The sequence below is a fragment of the Periplaneta americana genome, chromosome 7 (assembly GCF_040183065.1).
Source record: "Periplaneta americana isolate PAMFEO1 chromosome 7, P.americana_PAMFEO1_priV1, whole genome shotgun sequence".
Classification (NCBI taxonomy): Eukaryota; Metazoa; Arthropoda; class Insecta; order Blattodea; family Blattidae; genus Periplaneta; species Periplaneta americana.
This window is the reverse complement of record NC_091123.1, coordinates 163,295,524-163,314,528: the sequence shown is the minus strand read 5'-3', so window position 1 is coordinate 163,314,528 and position 19,005 is coordinate 163,295,524. Positions and strand designations below refer to the sequence as shown.

General features: G+C 34.8%; 1 protein-coding gene across 7 annotated transcripts in view; it reads left to right on the top strand.

The window, feature by feature from the left end:
* Positions 1–19,005, top strand: part of tral (trailer hitch) — a 42,843-nt gene that overhangs the window by 11,356 nt on the left and 12,482 nt on the right. For 4 of the 7 annotated variants that reach the window (XM_069831755.1, XM_069831752.1, XM_069831753.1 and 1 more), the window contains exons 4-6: positions 8,149–8,341; positions 10,645–10,759; positions 16,653–16,920. In XM_069831755.1, the coding sequence (XP_069687856.1) occupies positions 8,149–8,341; positions 10,645–10,759; positions 16,653–16,920 (576 nt within the window). The remainder of the gene's footprint in view (positions 1–8,148; positions 8,342–10,644; positions 10,760–16,652; positions 16,921–19,005) is intronic. The other 3 variants (XM_069831756.1, XM_069831754.1, XM_069831750.1) reach the window with 1 other exon arrangement.

Sequence of the window (19,005 nt, the reverse complement as noted above, 5' to 3'; positions counted from 1 at the left end):
CAAAAGTATTTACAGTATGAAGAAAACTTAGATTATATTAAAGCAATAGAGCCAGTGATGAAATGCAAATAACTAGTCACAGATTAGTAACAATAATACAATAACTGATGAGGGACTAGACCTACGTTAAGTCAGGATTAGGAGTGAGTTCGTAATGATAATTGATATGAAATAATTTAAGAAAGAAGACCAAAAATACAATATGCAAACCAGTTAAGAGCTATTTATTAGCAAAATACTTATGGAGTGTTTTGAACGCTACCAGTGTTTATTTCTCTCAAGAGTGTGGTTCTATCCTGAAAGATGTCAATATTGCTCAGTTTATTATAGAAGGAACAGATTCTAAGAAGTGGAGAGTACTTATAACATGTCCTAGCATAGTTTAAATTAAATGTTTTACTGGTCCTACAGTTCTCTCTTGGTACATGTATTGCTATCCTGGACAGTAGATGACTATTTACAGAACTTGTTAATAAATTATGGAGGCATTTTATATCAATATTATTTCTTCTGTGTTGCGAACTTTCAAAATTAAAGAGAGACAAAAGAGATGAGTACGAAATACTTTCATTATTCCAGGAGGGATAGTAACCAAATGATTTAAGAAACAAAAATCTGATGAATCTTTTTTGAACACTCTCAATTTTGATGAAAGAGTAATGGAACGGAGAAAAATTCTCTCCGGCACCGGGATTTGAACCCGGGTTTTCAGCTCTACGTGCTGATGCTTTATCCACTAAGCCACGCCGGATACAACCCCGACGCCGGTTAGAATCGTCTCAGATTAAGCTCCATCTCTTGGGTTCCCTCTAGTGGCCGCCCTCTGCACTACGTCATAGATGTCTATGAACGCAGGACTGAAGTCCATACATGTGTTGAGGTGCACTCGAATGAGTGACTGGTTGGCCGGGATCCGACGGTATAGGCGCCGTCTTAAATCACAAAGTGATTTATTACGCATATCATATATATATATTTTGATGTACCGAAGTACATATGATATTTCCATGCATATATTCTGCGTCATCATATGATGAAAGAGTAATGGAACGGAGAAAAATTCTCTCCGGCGCCGGGATTTGAACCCGGGTTTTCAGCTCTACGTGCTGATGCTTTATCCACTAAGCCACGCCAGATTTTCTGCGTTCCATTACTCTTTCATCATATGATGACGCAGAATATCTGCATGGAAATATCATATGTACTTCGGTACATCAAAATATATATATGATATGCGTAATAAATCACTTTGTGATTTAAGACGGCTCCTATACCGTCGGATCCCGGCCAACCAGTCACTCATTCGAGTGCACCTCAACACATGTATGGACTTCGGTCCTGCATTCATAGACATCTATGATGTAGTGCAGAGGGCGGCCACTAGAGGGAACCCAAGAGATGGAGCTTAATCTGAGACGATTCTAACCGGCGTCGGGGTTGTATCCGGCATGGCTTAGTGGATAAAGCATCAGCACGTAGAGCTGAAAACCCGGGTTCAAATCCCGGCGCCGGAGAGAATTTTTCTCCATTCCATTACTCTTTCATCATATGATGACGCAGAATATCTGCATGGAAATATCATATGTACTTCGGTACATCAAAATATATATAAAATATATATACTCTCAATTTTGTTAATATATTTAATTTGATAGGGGTTCCATACAGTACTGCAATATTAAAGTTTTGATCTAACTAGTGAAAAAAATAGAATTTTTAAACTATCTTGAGAGGAGAATTTTGTGGTATGTCTATAGATAAATCCTAGAAGTTTAAAAGACAAGACACAAGTTCAAGTATATGGCTGGAAAAATCCATATAAGTGAATACTATGCCTAAATCTTTTACCTTGTCAGTCATTTCCAGGAATTCCCCACCCATTGAGGATCTATAAGTAAAATAAGTTTTTTTCCTAGTATATATCATATGACATTTATTTAAGTTGAAATACAGTTTATTCTTCAGTGACCACTTGTATAACTCATTTAGATCTCTCTGAAGCAAGTGACAGTCATTAGCTGTAGGATAAGATTTAATAATTTTGACATCAGCATACATAAACATAGTAAGTTTGATATTGAGTTCGGTAGGTCATTTATAAATAATAAAAATAAAAGTGGACCCAGATTTGATCCTTGAGGGACCCCCGATGTCACTGTAAATTCTTCAGATAGACATTTGTTGAAGGCAACAAACTGTTTGCGATTTAATAGGTAACTTCTAAATAGATTTATAAGAGAATTACTAATCCCGTATTTGGCAAGCTTCTTTAACAATATATAGTGATCAACAGTATCAAATGCTTTTTTGAAGTCTGTGTAGATTACATTATCTGGATTACCCATGTCCATATTTTCAGTGACATAATCACAAAACCATACTAAATTGGATGAAGTTGATCTACCAGTAACGAAACCATGTTGTTTGTCGTCAATAATGATTTTGACTGAGAAATAAATGTATTTGTGCGAGATCGTGTGTATTTGCTTGGTTTCCGCACAAAACCAATCTGCGGAAAGTCTAAAATTCCACATTCAGTATTCCCAACCTAAAACACGTAACAATTTCCCTCTTCTTACTGCTTAAGTGACATATTGATTTTACTGCTTTAGGCTTTTAACATATTATTTTTAGAGACTTTCAATATAGTAATAATTATAAATTGGAAACTTACCACTGCAATTTCATCTAAATTGCACTGTTAATTATTGTTTTTAAATATTTGCAAAAATTAAGTAAACTCTACAACTCCACTAAAGTTAGTGCATTCGTGATGCAAGTAACATTAAGGAAGCCGTGAAAAAATCAACAAGATTCCATAGACTGAGGGGGGGGGGGGGAAAGACAGACATATATCACGACCTGCTGGAGTATAGTAAACACAGAAAACATTTTCAAGCAACCATGTTGAAGATAGATATTTTTGTTTTGCAAATTTGCTGTCATTGAACAGAAACCATGATTGAGATTTCATTGCAACTAATTAGAAATTCCTCTTTCAGGTATGTAATAAACGATCTTCACACAAAATAATGTACGGTACACGAGCGGTATGTTTTCTTTCAATTCTCGGAAATTAAAAAAGCTAAACTACGTTTCACTTTTTCAAACTTTTCCTCGAACATGAAAACTTCAACATACTGCTCTTTTAATGCATATTACTATTATAAATAATAGATTCAAAAAGTTTTAAAAAGATGGTGTGAAGTACGCAAATCTCTGTTGTGGTATTCATATAATTGTGTGTAGGCCCACTACATGTTATAAGTATGGCCTAAGATCTTAATCTGCACACAGGGTCATTTAATAGTCTAATGGCGTCAGTTTTAAGTTGAGTTCTGTATGTTTACATTGAAGATAAGTTAAAGTGTCGGCCTCTGTTTTCTTTTTCTTTCCTTTTTTAATTTTTAATCACAAACACCCCTGAAAGTTTTTTGTAGTGGAAATGTGACTGCTAATTTTTAATTGCATTCAGTGCTGTTTGCTTCCTCATAAAATTTGTTCTTATGTTGGTCTCTGTTTTCTTGTGTAGCAGATTCTAAAAAAAGGATCTTATAATCCTTTCGCTGTAAGAAAAATCCTAATATAAACAATAGCACGTGACTGAAGTGAGGCTTCTGTTTGGTGCCATAGATTCTCAGTACGTGTTCCCGCCTACTGTTGTACATTCTGTTTCATGTTAAACATTTCCCGTTACTCGTGAAGTAGGCCTAACCTCACTATAATGCATTCATTTGCTTAGAAAACATTTACTTTATAATTACTGTAATTAAAACTCAGATAAGTTTTTATATACATTTAAGACTATTTGTTTTTCTCTGCTTTTGAGAGGGTTTCTACTCTTATGTTTAATAACCAAACACGCCGAGGATGCAGAAGCCATACTTCTGTACCATGTGCTTACGTGAACAACTACGAGCTCAAGTGATGCCAGCTTGTTACAAGAACAGACTACCTTGATATTACTGTTGGTATTCATCCGCGTTCATAGTACATAACAAAATATAAAAGTAGCTTTTCTTTTACATATCGTTTTATATATGAGTGAAGTTATATGTTTCATTGTATTTAAAAACTAGAATTAAATTTTTTATTTTCAAATAATACAAGATAATTTCCAAATACGGACTATATTTTCCTGCGTCGTGTGAGTGTTTCGACTATGAGCCAATCACGGGTATGACAGTCACGTGCTTGTGTTTATAGTAGGATTTGTCTTACAGTGAAAACAGTATAGTTTTAGAGAGCTGTCACTTTTTCTTTGTACATCTGTTACCAGGCAGTACATCTCGCTTGACAATATGTGTCTTAGGTAGAGCAATTGTTTGTATGCATTTGAAGTCTGATTAATATAATATGTAGCTAATCGATAATGTGTGCAATGAAGGGGGAAAGGAACTGGCCACCCTACCCCATTATCTCCTGGCCTAGTTGCCTCATAAGTGGTGCCTTGTTGGTTAGCAAGCCATAACTTCATTACTGACAGGACAACCCTTACTGCATGCAAGTCTGGAATGAATACTGGTGGTAGAGGAGTGTCATATTTCACCTTTTGACAAGAGAAATTCTGCAAGAGTATAAAATGGGTTCAACAGAGAAGTATGTAGGAATAGTTGTGAAAATGTTTTAATATGTTACATTCGTTAAATTGATGTTAGCTTAGTATTGAACCCCTCCCTATCAGTATATAAATGAACTAATAATAAAAATGGCAATTTGTTGAAAGTAGACATGTCTTGGAGCTGTAGATGCAATTTAAAAGTAAGATATGGCAAAATTTGCTTAATATTGCAGAATATTACAGTATTACGAATATTGAAGTACAGCTTTCGTTGTTAAATTAAGTGTTGTGGTGGTGGCCATTAAATAATATTTAATGTCACTTGGTAGGATTGGAATTTAGCATGTAATCAAACTTTTACATTATCTGCTTTGGCCTTCTGCATGAGTACTAAACATTACTATTTTTCATAATTTGTTCTAGATTGTTAAAGTACAGTTCAGTAGATACTAAGTTCGTTTTTGTGATTTTAAAAGTAGTCTGTATATAAAACAGGTTTTGTAATGAATTTGGTTTATTTCAAGTGATTGTATTAGCCTTTGTAGGAAGTCATACGATGAAAGAGTACTTCGGTACATTAAAATATATTTGTAGGAAGTGTTTCAACTTTTTATTGTCATGTACCTACCTCCTAATGTTCCAAAATTGAAATCATTGAATATTATTGAAGGTACCAGGCTTTGCCTTAGCAAGAACAGTCTGTTTCTCCTGCAGAGTGTGATGTTAGAATAACATTCCTTACTGTACGAGCTATTCCATCTCAAATCGATCGAAATATAGAGAAAATTGACCTTACAATTTCTAAATACAATGAAACTTTTTTTTGTGCGTAGAGAACTGTGAGACAATGCATTGTGCAAAGTTTGAGGCATCAGAACTTCATAGTGTTTAAATTAAAAATATTTAAATTTATCGTATTTTCATAAAATTAGCAACTTTGAACTGTTGTAGCTCTGAAACCGTTTCAAACAATGATCAAAATCATGGTTTATTTTGATGCTGAGAAATTAAAGTTTATATTAACATATAAACAGATTTTCTTACTTTTTATGCAAATGGAGAAATTTAGATTTTTCCTCATTAAGACGCCTTTGCCAAGGAAAAAATATTTTAAAAATATATAGTTAGATTCTGCATTGAAAGTACAAATAAACACGCATTTTTTACTGATGGCACATTTATAAAGTATTGAAAATATCAAATAAAGAAAAATAGTACGCACGTGAAGTAACCAGCTGACTGTGAGGCGGGAGCTAGCTGAGGGAAGCAAGGCCAGGACACATAACATGTGATGTTTCGTCTAGTAGCGCATAGCTGGGCTAGCTTTATCACAGGTTTTCATAAACACAGGAGTAAAATGACGCCCAACGCTCGCTTATCTTCAGCTCTCGGCCAGTGTGTGCTGTTCAAGTCTAGGCGTGTGAAAATAATCTATTTAATACCCTCGAAACTTATTGCGGTGCCACTAAGCAAACAATGCCAAATCCCTCTTAATTAATAATGCAAGGTTTTTTTATTATTTTTTTACATTTTTACAGATTGGCAAAAAGCATAAAAGTAAGTAAAATCATATTATCTGTCTCTCTGTGTACAATAAAAATAAGGATTACTTCTTAACATAACCTACCAAATATCAGCTTCAAAATGAGCTCCCGTTCAATGGTCTGCAGTAAATGGTTCCAGAGTTCTGAAAGAGGCTTGTTTTTATAAAATAAGTTAAATTTGTCGCTCAATAATATGAAAACCGTTTGACTTTCGATAGTATATTTTTGCAAATGCACTCTCCTCAGCACCTTGTATAAATAGGGAAAAAATTAGAGTATAAAAAAATGCTAGGTTTTTTACTGATTGATTTCATATGGAATAGCCCGTACTTTTGTTTCAAAACTTGTTCAGTTTTATCATGCCATTTACTGTCATATTAGAACTGTAAAAAGGTAAAGGTATCCCCGTAACATGCCATGAAGGCATTTTTTGGGGGGCACGGAGGTAGAGCTCCATGCTTTCCATGACCTCGGCACTAGATTGAGGTGGTGTGGTCGGCACCACGCTCTGACCGCCTTTTACCCCTGGGAAAGACCCGGTACTCAATTTTATAGGAGGCTGAGTGAACCTCGGGGCCGTTCTGAAAATTTGGCAATGAGAAAAAATCCTGTCACCACCTGGGATCGAACCCTGGACCTTCCAGTCCGTAGCCAGCTGCTCTACCAACTGAGCTACCCGGCCGCCCCATATTAGAACTGTGCCCTACCTAATAGATTTTTTTAGATGCTTTTGAGATTTGAAGTAATAATAAAATTGTATTCATGTTATTTTCTGGTATATAAGATACAAAACAAATCCATGAAGTATTTCCATTTTGCTTGTTGCATGATGTTTTCTTGTCATCTACTTCCATATTATCCCGTTTTTCTTCAATATTACTGAAGACATTGGAATGAGTTTTTGCATTGAAATTTCTTTTTATTTATTTTCAATCTTCTTGTCATCTAAAATCGATGATTTTAATATATCTTGACGTCATAATATAACAAATGAACCCACTATAAAGGTCACTGCTTACATTAACAATGTACATGACCTTCAAAATTACAATTTTACTAAAATTCCGAAGGCCGTGATGACTTAATTGGGAATTAAATTGACTTCATTTTAAATGTAAATTAATTAAAGATGATTAATCTTCTGTATTTAAATTAAATTACAATTAGTTAATTGTGGATTAGTAACATATTGGTGAAATCGGCTCTTAGTTACCTTAGTTAAAATTTATAATGTTCGAAATTCTTACTGAAAAATGTGAACATGGTCTGTAGTGCACTGACACAAAAAAAGTAAACTCTTCGTGAAATACATACCGACTTGACAGTGTAAGGTCTCAGTTAATCATTTCTTCAAGTTTCCCACATACTGTATGTTTCTGTTCAGAGAGGGATGTTCCATTCAAAAGTGATTTTTTATGACCTTTGTCCAAAAATGTGCATTTCAAACTATTTTCCTTCCCTAAAGAAAGTTCACTGCTTGCTAATGGTTCTCACTGTGGGTAAAAAATTGTGCGAAAAATTGAATATAAACAAAACATAGTGGGCAAAATGGCCTGAAGGCATAGTATATGTAATGTTAGTGAGATTTTTGAAGATAGTCAATGTTTTAAGGCTTTCTATAGGCAGAAATCATCCATTAAAACCTGAGGGTCAGGTCATGGTGTTTACAAATAACTTACCTGATTGTAAACCAGAGATTTCAACAGTGGTAGGTTGTGTAGTTGCAGTGTTATATAAAATTTTCCTTAATCTTCATAAAGTATGGTTTAAGAATATCCCTCTTGTTTCTGGCATCCTTTCATAAACACAAGTTCTACGGAAATATTAATTAAAGGTTAAGTGCAACTAGATCTGCTTTTACTCCATCCCAATATGAAACGACTAACAGAATTGTTAATGAAATTATATCTCTATCTTGAAAAAAATATAACTTAACAGTCATTGTCTTGTGAAAGGAATGTTATTTGATACATACTTCTTGGTCAAGTTGGCATTTTGTTTACTGTGGTTTGTGTACAGGCATGAGAAATTCCAGTTGTTTAGCTTCTGTTCTAGATCTGATTGGTGCATCATCTCGCTCTACAACACCATTGATTACACGTAAATCGCCCACAATGGATCAGGGTGTGCAGGTCAACCAGCCTGGTTCAACCCCAATTAAAGATGACAAGAAATCGCAGCAACAGTTACCACCTCAGTCACGTCAAGTTCAACCACCTCACCCAGCAAGAGATGGGTAAATTGAATAAACTTGTCTTATTAGATGAATAGTGTGTAGAGAAGAGGCATTCATTACATCAAAATTCTGGTAGTATTTTCTGTACAATATTTGTAGGGTGGAATTCATAGTCTTCACTTGTAAATGAGTGAACCCTTAAATGGTCACTTATACTCATTTCTAATTCATAGTTGTCCCACATTCACATAATGAGTGATTACTTAAGTGAGCTCATCTGTACCCTTAAGTGACCACTCATTTTAAAAATGGATACTGAGAATTATTTTGAGGATTTTGTGGAGTTTGTTGAACGAAATGAGGAAGGCATATGTGTTCCAGAAAGGTACTTTAGAGACATGGAGAATCCTTTGGAAATGTATAGTGGACTGGAATTTAAGAAACGATATCATCTTGCAGTGTAGGCTTTCACGGCCGGAGTCTATAGATGTAGATTCATTTTCCGGGCTGAGAGGCTGTGGTCTATTAGTTGGGAGCAGCGAACAAAGCGGCGCGGACCGCAGCGACAACAGGCCTCGGCCCGCGAGCCGCACTATAAATACGCCCGCACAACCAGACACAGGATCAGTTGCCTCAAGTACGTCGAGAAGAGTCTTGCGACCTCGGATACCACTCCACTGAAGATGTCTGCCGCAGTTGCAGACGAAACGTCTGGTATAAAACCAACTAATAGACCACGGCCTCTCAGCCCGGAAAATGAATCTACATCTATAAACGATATCATTTTTGCAAGACCACAGTTATTGATATTTTACTGCCCTTAATACACAAATACTGCATGTTTCAAACAGAGGGTTACCATTTCCATCACTGTTGAAAATGTTGATAGCATTAAGATTTTATGTAGCATCATCATTTCAAGTAGGTCGTAATTACCACGTAAGTCAGCCTAGAGTGTGCAGAATAATTTCAAAAGTCTCCAAAGCAGTATCGCGCCATAAAATTTTCAGCACCTGTAGAGGCATTCAGTGCATTAAAAGTGGACTTTTTTAAGAAACCTGGTTTCCCGGGAGTTAAAAGTGTTAATGATTGCACATACGTATGTGTACATTTCAATATCAATGGCACAGGAATAGAGTTCAAGGTCGTCTTCAATGCTGGTGTTAGATGCTGGATGACCACCAGTTGTCAGTAAGCTTCTCTTTTGTGCTGCGAATTCTGCCTTCCTAAGAAATTTTGTATTTTCTCATAGTTTCTTCAACTGCTCTACATTCCTTGAAATATTTTCAGGGTTGGAATTGAATTCTGACGCAGTAGTTTCCTAAGCATATTTCTTTCTTCATAAAGAGACACAATTAGATTGCCTGTTTTCTACGATGTCTTTATGCCTTAAAACAAGCTCTCAAAGTAGAAGTCGTTACTCTTCGGAAAAATTCTTTCCTTTCAGCGTAACCTGCTTATTTTCAGCTAAGTTTATTATTTAGTACAATAATATTGATAACTCGTTGTTATAGCAACTCCACATGTAGAACGGCCTTTGATTAGTCCAATGAGAGCAAACTTTTATGACATGTCCGGCAGCAGTAAGTGAACACTCATTATGTGAGAATATGTTGTCTATGAATTCGGGATTTACTTAAGGGTTCACTTATTATAAGCAATACCTTATTACTTGAGGGTTCACTCATTTTATAAGTGACTACTACGAATTCTGCTCGTACTGTTTTAGAGAATTGAGTGATCAGTCAGTCTTGATTTGGGCTCACTCTGCTGAGGATGGTGTATATTTTAAAGGTAATAAAAATTCGGTTGGTTGGTTTCCAATGTACTGTTTTGGAATTTATGCACGACTTTATTAAAAAAAAATAGTATGGGAAGCTTTTAAATTTGTGCCACTTAAATCTGTCCCGGAATGAGAAGTTTCTAGAGAAATTGCAGATTGATCATAATCATTGTTAGAACTGCGCTTATTTTTTCCATATATGCTTATATACTTGTCTGAAATATATATAAAAATATATATATATATATATATATATATATAAAATATATATATTATATACACAGTAACTAGCTGCAGTATACGAGAGATGGCAAGTGCAGTAACTTTCTACAAAACTTTTACATACACTACTCTGTCCAAATAATAGAAGTACTTTGGGACTGTAACACATTTGATATTGCTCTGATTAACCCCCAAGTGATTTGACGTAAATTTCTGTAATGTGAATGTCTATTTGAACTTGAAAAATTCAAGTGGCCGAAATTTTGTTTCTGAGTCTACATCTTTACTGGAAAGATAATGTTTACAGTAGTTTAAGGCTAGCATATAGTTTTGATAACCTCGGTGGAACTACTTTCAGGCCAGTGAGCAGAAATTCAATTGGTCAGCAACAGCAGTATCATCCACAGCCGCAAAGGGAACCACGTGAAAGAGAGCAGATACATGTCAGAGAACAGTCACGTGATCAACAGCCTGTAAGTATTTATTGCCGAAGTATTGAGTAATTTGTATTTGGTTCTTCGACCAACGAAGTATGCATCAAAGCTGATCGTTCCACATAGCTAAGCAAATTAATTTTATTCGTATTTTGAACACATTACAAATTCTAGCAAATCCTCCATAATTTATCTTCAGACGCCCTCTTGAAATCATATAACTGGACAACAAAAGTGATTTTGGTACTTGTAATTTTTGTTTAAGAAGTAATGTTTGTCCATAAATGATTTAAAACACTTAAGAGTTTTATAAACATTAGCTGCTGCCTACAATGTGCTTATACTACAATCGAATTATCTTCAAAGCATCTTTAATATGAAGTGTGTGAAAATGTCTGCCTTATAAAATGGGTGTATGTTATTTAGTAAACTGTCCGAAGATAGGGCTGGACCCAAGTGACACCAACAAGGCATCACTCATGAGACAACTAGGCCAGAAGATGAGAATAGGGTGGCCAGTCTCTTTCCCCCCTCTTCATAGCATACATTGCTGACTAGCTACATATTATGCTAATCAAACTTCAGATGTATACAAATTGTTCTTCCTCTGACACATCGTCAAGTGAGATGTACTACCTGATTATAATAGATGAACATACCAGACAGAACCTCAATCATAGATGTGGGGGTATGTATATAGTGTAATTCACAGAAACATTATCATTTTAGCAGGGGCGATTTCTCAGGGCATGCTATGCTTGCTGCGCAAGCCCAATATTTTCGTATGTGTATTTCTCAAAATGGGATTACGTACATTAAAATTTACTTTTGATTTTTGGAATACTGTATAGGCGCAATACCATCTGCAGGTTGCACACCGCAAGTATCGCAACGCTTGCTCGTTTCTTGGATCTACAGGAAAGACTTAGAAACAGTGAGAATATGATGCGCGCGCAAGTGCCTTTCTCCTTACTCCGTCCTAGGCGCACATGCTTCTGTTATGTGTTGTTTGAAGCTCTGGTCCGAGAGCTACACCAACGACTATTTAACGTTACACAGAGCAGTATTGACAGCGGGAATGTGCTGTGATTTGCGGAGCGGAATGCATGTGTTAGCTGCTGCATGTATTATTAATTCTTAAACATTAATTTGAAGTATTGTAATGAGTTCGGAATTGTGTGTCATTGAAACATTATTAAATCCATTTTCCCAAAGGACTATTAAAGAGAAGGCAGACATTATAGAGAATATCTGCACTCATTCATTGCAGCTCAATACAACAATATGCATTGGTTGGAAGGGTCGAAAAAGCTAAATAAACTGTTTTATTGGCAATGTTTGTTTTATACTACTATATATATATATATATATATATATATATTATATATTATAACGAACTTCTACATCTGATAAGTGAATATGATCCATGACGCGTAATGATTTTATAATTATAAAATAAATTATTTATGTGGGTCTGATTATTTTTATTAATTATGAATTATTATGTCCTCCCATCTTCTCCTATGAATAAAAGAGCAAGCCTAACTTTCGTGACTAGCATTCGCCCCTGCATTTTAGGATAATGTTCTTAAAACTGTATTGAGTAACAAAGTTCACATAGTTATGGGGTTTATTTTGAATGGGTGAAGAGCTGTGGTCATTTATTTATTAAAAATGATTGTCTCTCGTGACCTTGTTTAAACATTACTCATAATGAATGAGGATATGGGGACTGAGTAACAGCAGTATAACTATCATTTAAATGGAGGAAATACCATTAAATATTCTAATAAATCACTGGCCTGTTACGGCAGGTGGTGCAAGGGAAGGTCAGTGGATTTACTTATGTAATCCTCCTGGCTATGCCCAAGAAACCCAATGACCAAAGACAGATGCGGTCCTCCATATTTTTTTATGGGTGATGTAACTGCCAAAATATAAAACTGGTGTCCGGTAAAAACAGTTATGATTCTGCCAAAACCTACAATGCCACTGTCTGCAGAAGACACTGTAGCCCAGAAATATTTTGGAACACTAATGCTAATGGCTTTATTGCTAGATGCAAGGCATTGAAACATTACTCATAAGCCATAACTGTGGTACACCATATTATTGAAATTAAGAGATCAAAAGTTGTGCTTGCACATTGGATGAGTAGTAAGGAAAATACCCATACTTGAAGTTGTTTATTCTTCCTTCATGAAGCTATGCAAATGTGAAACTCGTTCCAAATTCCATTTTCTAGTGAAAATTATTATTTTAGGGTGTGCAAGCACCTCTGTTGGTTATCTATATAATATTTAATTTTAGGTTTATTTTTCCATTGTTGACTTCAAACTAAAAACTGACGGTTTGTCAGTAGTGTTGAGACAAAGAGGCCATTGTTTATTTCAAACCAGCAATTCACTGTTATGACAAACGTATTATTTAATTCATTTTCAATGATTTCATAGCCTTATTGAGACATAGTTTATTGTGCTTCTTGTAAAGTTTAGTAAGCGAATTTCTTTATTAAAAAGTTTAAAACGTTGCCATAATTATTAAAGGTATCTGAAATGTTATTGTAATTATTAAAAGCATCTAACTCTAGAAATGATCAGATGTTTACATATATTATTTATTGTACTTATGTTATATTATATTATTTGTAAGCTATTTTCTAATAGCTATAGAATAAATGCTTAATAAGCATTATTAACTTAATGTTTTCTTAACATTTTTGGTTGGAAGTATCTTCTAAAGTGCTCTTAGAGTTAATTTAAGACATCTAGATAACAACAGTAACGTTATGAACTGAACGTTATTTCCTAAGTGTGAAATAATCCCCTTGGTACTGTAATGTTCATAACGAAAATCTGTTTGGTTAACAAAGGGTTAAGTTGTGTTTCTCGTACTAACATGTGAACATGATAAATACAAAGAGGGCTTATGGTGATCTGTTACTCTTAACTTAAGTAATTGCGAGACTAGTAATCAGGGTTGCCAGATTTCTTGGTTTTCCCAGGATTGTTCTGGATTTTAATGGTGTGTCCTGCATCCTGGAGTGAGTTATATTTGTCGTGGAATGTCGAAGAAATTGGAAAAATACAATTTTTACTCATTTTGATCAACTTGTTTTTAAAATTCATTTTTTCAAGACTGTCCAGCTTATGTTCAATATCATCGTCAATGCCACCTGGCACCTCCTATCAGGTTGTATTGAAATAAAAAAAAAATATAATGTTATATTATTGATGAGATTTAAACACTGTACCTTGCATTTTTTCTGTATAGATCAGACTGTAACTTCATGTGACATTATTTTTCCCTACCTTACTTACTGGCTTTTATGGAACCCAGAGGTTCATTGCCGCCCTCACATAAGCCCGCCATTGGTCCCTATCCTGAGCAAGATTAATCCATTTTCTATCATATCCCACCTCCCTCAAATCCATTTTAATATTATCTTCCCATCTATGTCTCGGCCTCCCTGAAGGACTTTTTCCCTCCGGCCTCCCAACTAACACTCTATGCATTTCTGGATTCGCCCATACATGCTACATGCCCAGCCCATCTCAAACATCTGGATTTAATGTTCCTAATTATGTCAGGTGAAGAATACAATGCATGCAGTTCTGTGTTGTGCAACGTTCTCCATTCTCCTGTAACTTCATCCTCTAGCCCCAAATATTTTCCTAAGCACCTTATTCTCAAACACCCTTAACCTATGTTCCTCTCTCAAAGTGAGAGTCCAAGTTTCACAACCATAAAGAACAAGTGGTAATATAACTGTTTTATAAATTCTAACTTTCAGATTTTTTGACAGCAGACTGGATGATAAAAGCTTTTCAACTGAATAATAACACGCATTTCCCATATTTATTCTGTGTTTAATTTCCTCCCAAGTATAATTTATATTTGTTACTGTTGCTCCAAGATACTTGAACTTCTCCACCTCCTCAAAAGATAAATTTCCAATTTTTATATTTCCATTTAGTACAATATTCTCGTCACGAGACATAATCATATACTTTGTCTTTTTGGGATTTACTTCCAAACCTATCTCTTTACTTTCTTCCTGTAAAATTCCCGTGTTTTCCCTAATCGTTTGTGGATGTTCTCCTAACATACAGTATTCACATCATCCGCATAGACAAGCAGCTGATGTACCTTTATCAATAATTGAAAAGAAATTTCATAATCTAGCAAAAATATAACAAAATTAGGCAAAATTAGCTGAAATACATGAAAGTAATAAAATCAGTTGTAGCAATATTGCAAATTGAATTAATTCAAATGTGTAGAAGCTGTTCCACATTGGTTGAAGCATGACCTTGGATGCACTGTGAACAAATGTGTCTACTCCATAAGATTTCCATGTGCTGTCACCCCATGTAACCTGCGCAAAATGACCTCAACTACGGTGGAATGGCTATTCGCTTAAAGGTATGCAGTATAGTAATCACCTGTCCTGGATTCCTAATGAGACAATCTGGCAACCCTGCTAGTATGAGTTTTTCTTTTACTAATTTTGGTTTATGAACAGATCTTCACATGTAACAACAACTCTAACAAATAGGATCATTGGCTATATTTAATGAAATGAAGTGCAGAAAATGCATATTTATAGGCCTACATTCAGTATTTCAGTGATTTATTTTTCTTGTCTGTGTTCTCTATTTAGGACAGGTGAGGAAGAAAGAGGATTTCATTGTTCACTTTCAAATTTTAAATTTTAAGAATTCTCTCTCCTGTTGTATAATGCAGGTACATATCAAGTTAGTATCCTTGTTAAAGGGCTATACTTATAACAAAATAGCATATTCAATATATGATCAAAGTGGTTATTATTGTTTGGCTGTGTCCAGTGTTGCCAACCTTTTTTAGACTAAAAATCCCTAAAATGCCTCTATTTCCCCCCTCCCCAGATTCCAATAAAAAATTGTAATTTAAAAATATAATTCGGTGTAAGATTGAATGTTAATCTTTATTAACATAAATTATAACAATTAGAATACAATTAAATGGCTATTATAAATATTTAATGAATATTTTTGCACTCATTAGCCCTCGTAAAGTACTATAAAAAAGGGAACTTAAAAGTTCTTATTTTATGAGTAACCCTAATCTCCTTCACTTCACTATAAATTTTTGTAATGATGAAACAATATATTCTTATGCAAAGAAAACTTTTCATATGAAAATTTATTTGCTTCAATTTTAAAGGGAAGAGTAATTTGTTACAGATTCCAGTAGACCTCATTTACATAAATCTATCCTTTTCTTGCTTAATTTTCGTATATTATTTCCTTAAGTCACAACTCACTTAATCGTATTCTCTGTTTCACTTGAAAGTGTGAGTAGTAATAAACGACCAATACAGTTTTCCTGTAAGGAAGTTCAATGGGAACAAAAAGGGGGGGGGGGTTTTATGCAGTCACCTTTTTGCTAGAAAAAGGTGCAAGTAAAGAAACTGTGGAATTTCAAATTTATTCACAATTTAACATTTGAAATGATACATATGAAAAGATACCCGAAATGAGCATGTTGCTTATCACCACCACCACCACCACCACCACTTCTTCCATCTCTTATAGCAATGAGGAATATAAAAGTGGGAAACCACATTTTTATTCTTGTTAAGAAATATAATTCTAAGAAAATATTTAACTCAAATTTTTAAATATATAAAAATTAAAATAGAAGACGAAATGAAAAAAAAAATTGTTTTAATGAAAAAATCCCTTGAAACAATTGAATTTTTAATAAATTATTCCTAATCCCCAGATGGCACTCAAATTTTCTAGAACTAGAGATAAATTCCTAGGGTTGGGAACACTGGCTGTGTCTTGGATGTGTATGTAGTTCGTACATTGATTAGTGATGAATAGTCTTCCATTGGAGAGTATTTTGTGTTCCTGGTAGTTTCTTGAATGTTTTTTTCCTTTGTTAGACTTCCCTTCCTCAACGGACTGCACAACATCAGCAGCAACCCCCTCCAATGCGTGGTGGTTGGGTGAATCGTGGCGGAATGAGACGTGGCAGAGGTAGAGGTGGAAATTCAGGTGGTGGTTTCAATAGACAACCAGGCGGTGGTCAACAACAGGGTGGCGCTGGAGGCAAGCCCAAAAATACACTGAAGTTCGAAAATGACTTCGACTTCGAGCAAGCCAATAAGGAATTCGATTCTTTAAGGAATCAACTCGCAAAAACAAAAATTGGTAAGATTGTAGGTTTCATTTGTGCTACACACTTCATTGTGATGTAATAAACCGAAGTGACTTGTTTGGAAGACAGCATACCAAGTACAATATAATTTTTTTGCTTTTTTTTTTTTTTTTTTCTTGGCACAAAACTGCATGTTGCTAGTGTATTTGAAATTATATTTGTTACAGTTTTTGTTCTGAGATAGTGTTAATGAATGTAAATTTTATTATTTATTCAGGTACTTTGAAATAGTAGGGAGAGTTAATGTTTGGAACTTGAGAGCTTGATATTTTTGAGCGAAGGAAATCTGTAATTTTCACTTAGAATTTCATAGTGCCTTTACAGCCAGCAGGTATTTTCAGTAACAATGGTTTGAAATATCCTGCAATGTTTGAAAGCTAAATATGTAACAAGCTAATGTTTGTGCTTCATTACCTTTCGTTGCTAGTTCAATAAGTTTCCGTGAATGTCAAGGGTGATAAAATATTTAAGCATGGGATTCTCTGGGAGGAAAGTAAATCTTTTTATTGTCATTGATTTATGACCTGTAAAATAATCCTGTAAGGCATGAGACAAAATTCATGAGCCATTTCTTGATTGCATTGAATTTAAATGCAGAGTAACCTCTGCAGTTAAGTGTTGTAAAAGAAACCATTACTACCAATACCACTATTGCTGCTACTACCACCACCCTTACTTGTTACTACCACCACTGTCACTTACTACTTACTATTGCTATGTTACTACTACAGTGAAACCTCCCTAAAACGAAACGTGATTGTTACAGAATTTTTTTTCCGTTTTCACAGGTTTTCGTTTTACAAAGGGTTGAGTTTTGGCAAAACTAAGAATAGGCATACTGCAATATGCTCACTGTAGGAAGAACACAATGAAGAAATAATTTGAAATAAAATTCACTACAGTACATGCAAAGTGAATTTTATTTTCATAATTATTAACTTAGGTAATTGCAGCCTCTCTCTCTCCCTCTCTCTGCGTCATAGTTTCTTGGTCCCCAAATTTCTTTTAAAGTGCATTGCCGCGACTATTTTTTTGAAGTGAACCTTGTAGGATTTCCTTTGCATCCTGCATCAGTTCAGAGTGTAAATTGCACCCTGATCCATCGGTTATGTAACTGAAGTTGTGTTTGATGGAAAATAGATTAACTTCACGTTAATGGAGGTAGCATTGGGAGGTAGCATTGTCTAAAAACAGTATGACCTTACGACCTTGACTTTTCATTGCTCCATTAAAAGAATGAAGCCACTCTTCCATGATAGAACTGGTCATGTAGGCTTTTTATTAAATCGTAGTTTTACTTTATTTGCACTGTTATTTAACACTGATTGGCATATTAACACAAAACTCAGAATAAATAACGGAAATGTGAAACTAAATTGACACTACACTACAATTATTCGCAGTTTTATTCTACTCGCACTGTCCTTTATCACTGTATTGGTTTGTTAGTACAAAAATGAGAATAAATGAACAAAAATGCAATTTAGTCAGGCTTTTTTTTTAACACCTAAATGGTGCCCAAAAATGGTTCAGTTTTCACGTTAGGCAGTTTTCAGTTTTAAAGTATTATTTTACATAGGAAATCATTCTGTTCCCAAATTTAGTTTTCGTTTATGCAGGTTTTCTTTTTATAGATGGTATGTTTTAGCAAGGTTTTACTGTGCTGCTGCTGCTACTGCTACTACTACTACTACTACTACTACTATCATCACTACTACTACTACTACTATCATCACTACTACTACTACTACTACTACTACTATCATCACTACTACTACTACTACTATCATCACTACTACTATCATCACTACTACTACTACTACTACTATCATCACTACTACTACTACTACTATCATCACTACTACTATCATCACTACTACTACTACTACTACTACTACTACTACTACTACTATCATCACTACTACTACTACTACTATCATCACTACTACTATCATCACTACTACTACTACTACTACTACTACTACTACTACTACTACTACTATCATCACTACTACTACTACTACTATCATCACTACTACTACTACTACTATCATCACTACTACTACTACTACTACTAC